General features: G+C 46.5%; 1 protein-coding gene across 1 annotated transcript in view; it reads left to right on the top strand.

Annotated features, from left to right (window-relative positions):
• cyst (rho guanine nucleotide exchange factor 18 cysts) overlaps positions 1-10000 on the top strand; it is a 260770-nt gene that overhangs the window by 136798 nt on the left and 113972 nt on the right. The window contains exon 6 of the mRNA XM_086537517.1: positions 8123-8237. Coding sequence (XP_086393643.1) covers positions 8123-8237 — 115 coding nt within the window. The remainder of the gene's footprint in view (positions 1-8122; positions 8238-10000) is intronic.

Consider the following 10000-nt stretch of genomic DNA (forward strand, 5'->3'; position numbering starts at 1 on the left):
GCAGTAATTTATTTGAGTTCTTTTTAGTTTTGACTGTTCGTCCTTCCATCCTTGCATTTCCATCCGCCTCCTCCATCTCGCGTCCTCGTTTCTCTGAAGTGCTTTCAGGCTTAACCCTTTCACTCCCACCGAATGATCCGATACTCCCCCCGATAAACTCTTCAAGCAGACTTTCAGAATTCTCCTTCCAATACTTGAACTCTTTTTTTTTACTTCCCCCTCTTCGTTCTTTATGTCATTCTCTTTCACTTTCTCTTACTCTTTCTTTTTTTTCGTTCCCTGTCTCTTTCTTTCTCTCTCTCTCTCTCTCTCTCTCTCTCTCTCTCTCTCTCTCTCTCTCTCTCTCTCTCTCTCTCTCTCTCTCTCTCTCTCTCTCCTCTCTCTCTCTCTCTCTCTTTGTCTTTCTATTTCTCTCCTCTCTCTCTCTCTCTCTCTCTCTCTCTCTCTCTCTCTCTCTCTCTCTCTCTCTCTTTCTCTTTCTCTCCCCCCCCCCTCTCCCTCTTTCCCTCTCAATTTTCTCTCTCCCTCCTCTACCATCCCTTCTCTTCCCTTCCTCCATCTCTGTTTTATGTTTTTTTTTTCTGGGTGCATGTATGTTTTATCCATATTCTTGATTTTGTATTTTTTTAAGAAATGTTTTTTGATAACTAATGATAGTATTATGCTGATGATGTTCAACAAGAAATGTTATGAATTAAGTTAATAGAAATGATGACATAAGTTAAACACAAACGTCAAAAATTGTTAAAGGGGGAAATTATATATATACCAGCACTTATGCACACACACACACACACACACACACACACACACACACACACACACACACACACACACACACACACACACACACACACACACACACACAGAGGCGCTCCTTTAATATTTTACTGCGTCATTGCTCTAATTAACAAGGTCTGCGCCCTACTCTTTTCAGGTAGAAGATGGGGAAGAGGGGGAGAGGGGATGGGGATGGGAAGAGGGGGAGGAGATGAGGTGTTGGTGGTGAGTTGGGGAGGGGGAGAGGGGGAGGGTGGGGTAGGGATGGGGATGGGGTGGGCAATGGGGATAGGGATAGGGATTGGGAAGGGGAAAGGAGGGAAGGTAAGGGGGGGGGACGAAAGATAATCCAAAGTGAGAGAAGTGTTATAAAAAGGAGTTGGTTTAGAACAGCATTTTTTTATGTGGGTCTTAGATAGTTCTAGCTCCTCTGAAAGGCTGTGTTATAGTGCATTTCCATTGTTCGTATTGTAAGTATTGTGAGTGTTTCTGTCTCATCCGGGAAACAGGACTGTTCGAGGGCAGAGAATATCGCTCGGTCTGAGGGCATGATAGGTCATCCATTCCCCGGGATAAAATCACGTTCCATAATGGCTGTAAAGCGAAAGCGTGTCTTGCGTATAATGAGAAATCTTGATTATGCAGGCTCTCGAGACGACGATCCCCCCCTCCCCCTCCCCCTCCCCCTTCTTCTTCAGCGTGGAATTCCTCCGTCAGGAGTTAGAGGCGAAGGTTATCTCCCCCCTCTACCCCCACCCACTACCCCATATTCCCTACTCCACACCCCTAACCCTGCTTTTTCTTTTATCTCTTCTTGAGGAATGGGGTTCGGGATGGGTGGGTGTCCCACTGTTATTTAGTTATTTAGTTATTCATTTTAGGGGGTTGTCACACTTTTATTTAGTTATTCATTTTTAGGGGGGTGTTAGTTTGTATTCCTTCCTGTTTCTCTTCTAGTGATTTTCGTCTTTAGGTCTTGGGGGGGGGGGGATTTGAAGGTTTCTGCTTTCATTTTTTGTGGCGGTCATGTCGGTCTGTGAGATCAGAAATTCCTGGCTTCATTTTCCATGCATTTGTGTCGGGTTTTCATGATTAGGCCCTGTCGGTTTGTGATATTGGAAATGCCTGTTTTTATTACAAGAATTCCCTGCTCTCGTTACTGGCTTTCTTATTGTTAGGTTTTGTTGACCCGTTTACTTACCTGCTTTCATTTTAGGCCCTCCTGCTTTCGCTCTCGGATTTTCATTTGAGGTCACGTTGGCCTGTAATGAATAAGGAACTCCTCCTTTCATGGTATTAGGTCACGTTGCCCCCATTCCGTCACAGGACCTCCGGACTGTTAGCAGTCTCATGAAGTTTCTGATTTCGCATGACGCTCGTGTTAGAGACGTGCTGGTTCTTGTTTAATGAAAAGGTGTTCGTCAGGAACCGTCTTCGTTGTCATTTTGAGAGTAATTACACTTGGATGTCATTCACTACCAGAATCATTGCACATGGAAATTAGCCACTGCCAAAATTCAAAATTATTGCACTTGGATATTAATCTTTGCCAAAATCTTGACACTTGGAAGTCATTCACTGCCGAAATCATTACACTTGGAAATTATTCATTGCCAAATTCTTTACACTCGGAAGTCATTCATTACTACAACTCGTCCCTGGGCCCATTACACGCTCCATAGCGCGTTTCTCGGTCGGTCTTGCGTTAAATTCTCCCGTCTCTGCTTCATGACGCCCCCATCCCATCCTCCCCCCCACCCCTATCCTTCGTTTTGCTCGGAAATCCTGGCTTCTCCCAAGATCTTTACCGGCCAGATAATCCCGGTCCGGCGCGGAGTATGTGGCGTCGGAGGGCCTCCCTCCCTCGCTAAGGTCAAAGGTCGTGCATTCCTCGGCGCAAGACAAGACCGCTGCCGACGTCGGAGGTGGCAATGACAAGGGTATCTCAGCGCCACAGTCGCCACAAGCGGAAACCGGCTGGATGCTGCTCTCTCTGCGGGAGGTTGAGGGAGATACCGGTGGTGGCTTCTGGTTGTTGGAGAGAGAGAGAGAGAGAAAGAAAGAGAGTGAGTGAGAGAGTGTGAGAGTGAGTGTGAGTGTGTGTGTGAGAGAGAGAGAGAGAGAGAGAGAGAGAGAGAGAGAGAGAGAGAGAGGAGGGGGAGAGTGAGCGTGTGCGTGTGCGTGTGCGTGTGCGTGTGCGTGTGCATGTGCGTGTGCGTGTGTAAAGCGTCGAAGGCTGGCCAGGACGATACTGCCGGCGGAGGAGCAGAGGGTAGGGAGGTAGGGGTCGGATTAAGGTTAGGTCGAGTCTTCTGTTGGGGTAGGATGGGATAGGATTCGAATAGGAGGATGATGGGTATATGGATGTGGATGTGGAGCGAGCGTCAGGTGGAGTGGAAAATGGCAGGTCCCGACCCGAGCCCGTATCCATCGCCCGGCCACAAAGGTTCCAATCAGTGTGCTTAATCAACTCTCAACCCACTAATTGTTACTCGCACACACAGGTGGGGTGGAGGGGGAGAGGGCGGGGTGGGGGTTTGACAACAATTTTCGGGTCGAGTAGCATAACAGAGGGCGAGGGAGGAGGGAGGAGGGGGGATGGGGGATGGGGAAAGAGGGGGAGGAGGGGAGGGGAGTGGGGAAGGTGGGAGGAAGGGGGCGGAAATGGCTGTGCAGAACACCACAGGATGGATTGGGTGCGATAAATCTTGCGTTGGGATTTGTTTTTGGTGGAGTGTTAGGGGGAGGGGGAGAGGCGAGAGAAGGGAGGAGAAAGGAGAGGGAGAGGGAGAGGGAGAGGGAGAGGGAGAGGGAGAGGGAGAGGGAGAGGGAGAGGGAGAGGGAGAGGGAGAGGGAGAGGGAGAGGGAGAGGGAGAGGGAGAGGGAGAGGGGCAGGAAAGGGAGGGAAGGGAGAGGTGAGGGGATGGAAGTGAAGTGTTGGGGGGAGGGGAGAGGGATGGGTTAGGGATAAAATAGAGGAACTCATTTCGGCGATTGATGGCGATTGAAAGGGGTGCCGTGTTATGTTTTTAACATCTCTCGCAGTGGATATTGGCTGGTAACACTCCAGATCCCTAATGGGTCGTTGAAGCAGCTTTGGGTTGTTAAGGGCAGAATAGGGCAACGGTTCACCGACCCTTTCTTATTTTGAATTGGGTTTCCTCCAGTGGATCCCAATTTTTGTTTGGTTTTGTTGCAATTATTATATTATTTTTATTCGTTTTAAGAACTTTCTATTCGCAATGTTGATTTTGGTGAATAATAGTGAACTTTTCCTTCTGATAATTTGTGTAAAGAAAGTGATTATTATTTTTATGAATTTTTAATTATTTTTTACTAGAAGCTTTATCGCTTGTAATTGATACATTTCATGGGTGATTATACCTTTTGAAATATTAATACATATTTTAGAAATGCTTACAGTATGCATCTTTATGAATAATTATACATTCTGGGACTAATTAAAGTAATTATGCACTTTGAGAGTAATACATGTTTTAAGAGTAAATATATATTTTTAGGAGTAATTATGATATTTTTAAGAGGATACATTTTATAGCGGAGCCTTTTACAATTTTGAACTTATCTCCCGGGTACTTAAGTTATATCTTTGGGAATACTAATAAGTTATATCTTTGGGAATACTAATAAGTTATATCTTTGGGAATACTAATAAGTTATATCTTTGGGAATTACTTTCTTCCTGTTTGAAAGAAGAACAAAAGAAAGGGAAGAAGAAAATAGCATTACAAGTCGTCGAAGAAAATTTGTGTAAGAATCGGTTTAGCGGAGAAAGTATAGGATTTCAATAGATACAAGGGAAAGTGCAGCGCCCCGATATGCCTGACTATCTTCGTTTTAATATGCGGGTAAAAATATGAACGATAGAACAGATATTCCAAAATATATAGCGTAGTTGTGCGCATTTTTTTTTTTTTTTTTTTTTTTTTAGTTGGGTTGCACCGTCTCATTTTAATCTGGCATTTTCTTTCGGCATTTTTCCCATCCACGTTCTTCTTTGCGCGCTCATAATGATAAAGCGGCCAGAAATGCCAAGGTAGAAAAGTCTTGTGAACGTCCGTGCGTTTGCCGTCATTTCTCTCCCACTTTTGCGGTCTGTCGCGGTGTCGCTGCTTGCTTTTGGATGACCTGCTTGTGGATTAGCGTGCATGGCGGGTTTTCTGTTTGGTCCCCCCCACCCCACCCCATCCCACCACTCTTCTGATCTCTTATCATCTCAGCTTGTCTCTTCTTTTCTCATCTCTTCTCATCTCATTTTAACTCTTTTCATCTTAGCTCATCTCTTCACATCTCTTCTCATCTCTTATCATCTCAGCTTGTCTCTTCTTATCTCTTCTCTTCTCATCTCATTTTAACTCTTTTCATCTTAGCTCATCTTTTCTCCTCTTTCTTAATTATCTCTCTCTTCTCTTCTCTTCCTTCTCTTCTCTTCTCTTCTTACTTTCCAACATCTCTTCTCTTTCTTCTTCTCGTCCCTTCTCTTCTCATCTTCTTCTCATTTCACTTCTCATCTCTTTCTTCTCAGCTTCATTTTCTCTTCTTTTATCTCTCTCATTTCTCTTCTCTTCTCTTCTCTTATTATCTCTTCTCTTATTATCTCTTCTCTTCTCTTCTCTTCTCTTCTCTTCTCTTCTCTTCTCTCCCCTCCTCAATCTTACTTACTCATCTGCCCTTTTTCTCTCCTTCGGATTCTTTGAAGTGGTATTCCTTAGTAAGGCTTTTTTTCGGAGGGCGAAGGGGGCATGTTATGTAAATAAGGCATTTTTAAGGGTCATTTAGACTAGACATTTTTAGGGGTAATTCGGGTGAGGATTTTTTTGAGGAGGTATTTGAGGTAGGCATTTTTAGGGGGGGAGGGGGTCATGTAAGTAAGGCATTTTGGGTTCTGTAGTTAAGGTCAGAAACTTTAGTGAAAGATTATTATATGTCTCGATGTTTGTTTGCGATGTCACTGTGTCTGACGATATGCACGTGAGCTTTGACATCTGCAACCCCTTGTATTTACTCTGCAATGCTTTTGTATTTGTTCTGCGTGCTTATGGCCAGGGACGGTTTTCATCTTGTAGTAATTTGCATTTCAGATGCTTTCGCTGCGCTCTTCACCTTTGCTGTGTCTAGATTATCTCTCTCTCTCTCTCTCTCTCTCTCTCTCTCTCTCTCTCTCTCTCTCTCTCTCTCTCTCTCTCTCTCTCTCGCTCTCTCTCTTCTCCCTTCTCTCTCTCTTCTCCCTTCTCTCTCTCTCTCTTTCTCTCTTTTCTATCTTTCTCTCTCTTGTGTGTGTTTCTCTCTCCATCTCTCTTTCTCTCTCTCTTTTCTGTCTCTCTCACTCTGTCTCTCTCTCTCTCTCTCTCTCTCTCTCTCTCTCTCTCTCTCTCTCTCCATCCCTCTTCCCCTCTCCTCTCCCTCTCCATCACCCCCCCTCCGTTCTCCTCGTGTTCCTTATTTTCTCTCTTTTCTTTCTTTCTTTTTCTCTTTCCTTTTCCCTCTTCCTTTTGATTTTCTTCCTCCCTCTCTCTTTTCTCCCTATCTTACCGCCCCCACACACATATGATGTACTCATCTGCATATTAATCTCATTATTTACCAAACGATCATTAAAACTTTTTATTTTTATTTAATGTGATTTATTGTTTTAATGCATAATTGTGATCAATCGAGTTACTGTGGTTATTCGATTATATAACCACCGTAGCGTATCTGTTGCGCTAATCCTCCTTGCCAGCCGCGAATGCGTGGATGGTCCTTTGAATAACAAACAGATATGTCGGCGATACAGCGGCGCTGGCTTTGCTTCGGGGTAGGGTGAGGGGGATGGGCCTGAGGGAGGGGAGTGGAGGAGAGTGGAGTGGAGGGGCGTGTCTCCTTCCCCCCGTTTTCTTTTCTATCTCTTTCTCTCTCTCTCTCTTTCCCTTTCTCTTTCACCTCCCTTTTTCCCCCCCCTTTTCCTATCCCTTTCCTCCCTCTTTCTCTTTTCCCCCCTCGTTTCTTTCTCTTTTTTTTTTCTTTTTCCTCCTTGCTTTTTTATGTTTTTTCTTTTTTCCTTTTTCCTCTTTCTTCCCCCCCCCCCTCCCTTTTTTTTTCTCCCTTTTCTTTTTTTTTTTCTCCTCCCCCCTTTTCCTTTCCCCCTTTTCCTCCTTTTCCTCCCCTTGTCTCCTCATTTTTCCTTATTTCTCCTCCTTATTTTCCCTTTTTTCTTTTTCCTCCTTCCTTCCCTTTTTTTCTTCTCCTTCTTTCCTCCTTTTCTCCTTTACTCTCTCTTCCTTTTTTTCGTTTTTTTCTTTCTTTTCTTATCCCCTCTTCTCTCCTCTTCCCTCTCCCCCTTCTTCCCCTCCTCCCCCTTTCCCCCTCCTTCCCCTTCCTTCTTTCCCCCCCTTCTTTTCCTCCTCCTCTCCTTTCCCCTCCTTTTTCTTCCCCCTCTCTCTTATTTTTCTTCTTCTCCCCCTCCCCCCTCACTTCCCCTCTTCCCCTCCCCCCCCCCCCTTCCCCCCCCCCCTTTCTTCCTCGTTCTCTTTCTCTTACCCTTCTTTCTCTTTCTCGTCTCTCCTCTCTCCTCTCCTCTCCCTCCCCCTCTTCCCCTTCTCCCTCCCCTCCCCACCCCTCCCCTCCCCTCCTCCCTCCCTCCCCTCCCCTCCCCTCCCCTCCCCTCCCCTCCCTTCCCTTGCCCCCTCACCTCCTTCAGCCCTCCCTCCCTTCCCCTCCCTCCCCTCCCCTCCTCCTCCTCCCTCCTCTCCCCCACCCCTCCCCTTCGCCACTCCTCTCCCCTCCACTCCCTTCCTTCACCCTCCTCATCTATCCCCTCCCCTCCCCTCCCCTCCTCCCTTCCTCTCCTCTCTCTCTCCTCCTCTCCTCTCCTCTCCCTCCGGCTCCCCCCTATCTCTCTCTTTCCTCTCTCTCCCCTCTCTCTCCCTCTCGCTCCCGCTCTCAGCTGTCTCATCTCCTCCTCACAGCTAACTCACTTCTAAACAACAAATAAGAAAATATAGATTAGATCATTATAAACAAAAATAATCCGAGACACAAATATAAGTCTGCGTTCCCGGACGAAAGGGGGAGCTTTCCCCCCCCCCCCCCCCATATCACCCTCCTCTCAACTAATTCCCTCTCGGGCCGCCGCCCCTACGCTATAACCTGAGCCCTACCCATACCTAACTACCCCCTACTTTTTCCCTGCAACTAACATTATCTATCCCCTTTTTCCTTCTGTTCTCTTCCTTTCCTCCGACTTTTACCCCCAATCCCTCCCACTTCTCTCTTCGCATTCAGGGATTAAGAATACCTGATCTGACTGACGACCTGCGGGTTTCTCCTCCCCCCCCTACAGGTTCCGAGGAGTTCCTTGACGCCCGGAAGAGTCGCGGGGGAACCACAGACTGCCACCGCCGCCGCTCGTGGTCGGGACTGTCGGACGAGGAGAAGAAACGAGCGAGACACAGAAGGTAAGGAAGTTTTTATGTTTTTTTTTTTTCTCTCTTATCTTTTTTCTCTTGTCTTTTTTTTTTTTGACTGTTGGCTCGGTATGTAGCCTTTGTATTGGTATATGTACGTGTATAGATATATTTTTGAACTGAATGCCGTAAGGTTGCCTAGAGGATGTGAGAATATCGAGTTTGTGTGTGTGTGTGTGTGTGTGTGTGTGTGTGTGTGTGTGTGTGTGCGTGCGTGCGTGCGTGCGTGCGCGCGCTTGGGTGTGCGTGTGTGTGCTTGAGTGTGTCTGTCTGCCTGTCTGCTTGTCTGCCTTTACCCGTGTCTGTGTGTGTACAGTGTAAAGACTACTGCCTTTATCTGCATTCAGTCCTGCAAGCCGTGTGTGTCTGGCTGGCAGCCCACAGCAGCCACAGCCGGCTGGCCGGACGCCCGCAGTGCTAAACAGTGTGTGTCGTCCCCTCTCTGTAGACATGCAAGCAGCAGTCACCCTTAATAAGATCGGGCGATTCGTACACTTGTTATCATATCGTCTGATGACTTATGACGCTAGAGACTGATATATAAAAAAATGAAATTAAGGATGAGTAGATGGAATAAGGATGAATTGACGAAAGTGTAACAAAATTACGATTCGAAAGAGGTAAAGGAGTGCATTGTCAAATGAAATGTGATAGATAAATGCTGCATACTGAACTAAACTGATTCGGAACACATTAGGCTAACACCGGTTGCGTGTTATGCTTGGTGTTAACACCGAGAGGTTTTGACATCACACAATATGCGAGCGCTGGAGAGAAGCGTCGGGAGCGTGTTAGACCTCATGGATATTGCGTCACACGACCTGACATATCTGCTTGACGTTTATTTGTTTTTTATTTTTTGTTTTTGTCGTAACATATCTTGCTGTTGTAACATGATTTGATTGTTTATTTATTTGTAATTATCCTTTTTTTTCTCTCTCTCTCCCTCCCTCTTTCTCTCTCTCTCTTTCTCTCTCTCTCTTTCTCTCTCTCCATCTCCTCTCTTCTTCTCTCCCTCTCCTCCCTCTCACCTCGCTCTCCTCTCTCTCTTCCTCTCTCATCTCTCTCTCTCTCTCTTCTCTCTCTCTTCAACCTCTCCAGCAATTCTCTCACCTACTCTCCCATCCCCCTCCTCTCGACACTACCTCTCTTCCTCTCCCCTCTCTTTCCCTCCTCCCTCCCTCCTTCACAACACACACACACACACACACACACACACACACACACACACACACACACACACACACACACACACACACACACACACACGCCCTCAGTATACCGTGTATATATAGATATTTTCTTCATCCTCATCTCTCAAGACACCGCCTCTGTCTTAAAGCCGTCATCACACACCCAAGAACTCTGAAGCGACTCGCAAGGAACGTCGCGTGGAGCTGGTGCAAAGAGCTGTTGCAAAAAAAAAAAAAAAAGAGAAAATAAAAGGTTATGAAGGACCTCACTGTCGCCTAATTCTGATGGATGCTTCGGGGAGGAGGAGTGAGCGTCGACGCGGAGGTGAGAGGCAGGTGGAGGGAGTGGAGATAGGTGAAGTGGAGGGATGAAAATAGGTGAAGTGGAGGGTGGAGATAAGTGGAGTGGAGAGGTGGAGATAGATGGGTTTAGATGGAGTGGAGGGATGGAGATAGGTGGAGTGTAGGGGTGGAGGGAGGGTGGAGACAGGTGGATGGAGGCTAGAGACAAGTGTAGTAGAAGGAGGGAGGGAGAATGGAGAAAAGTGGAGGGGGAGGGGA

The sequence above is a fragment of the Penaeus japonicus genome, unplaced genomic scaffold, assembly GCF_977035675.1.
Source record: "Penaeus japonicus unplaced genomic scaffold, GWHDUDI00000001_assembly GWHDUDI00000006, whole genome shotgun sequence".
Taxonomy (NCBI): Eukaryota; Metazoa; Arthropoda; class Malacostraca; order Decapoda; family Penaeidae; genus Penaeus; species Penaeus japonicus.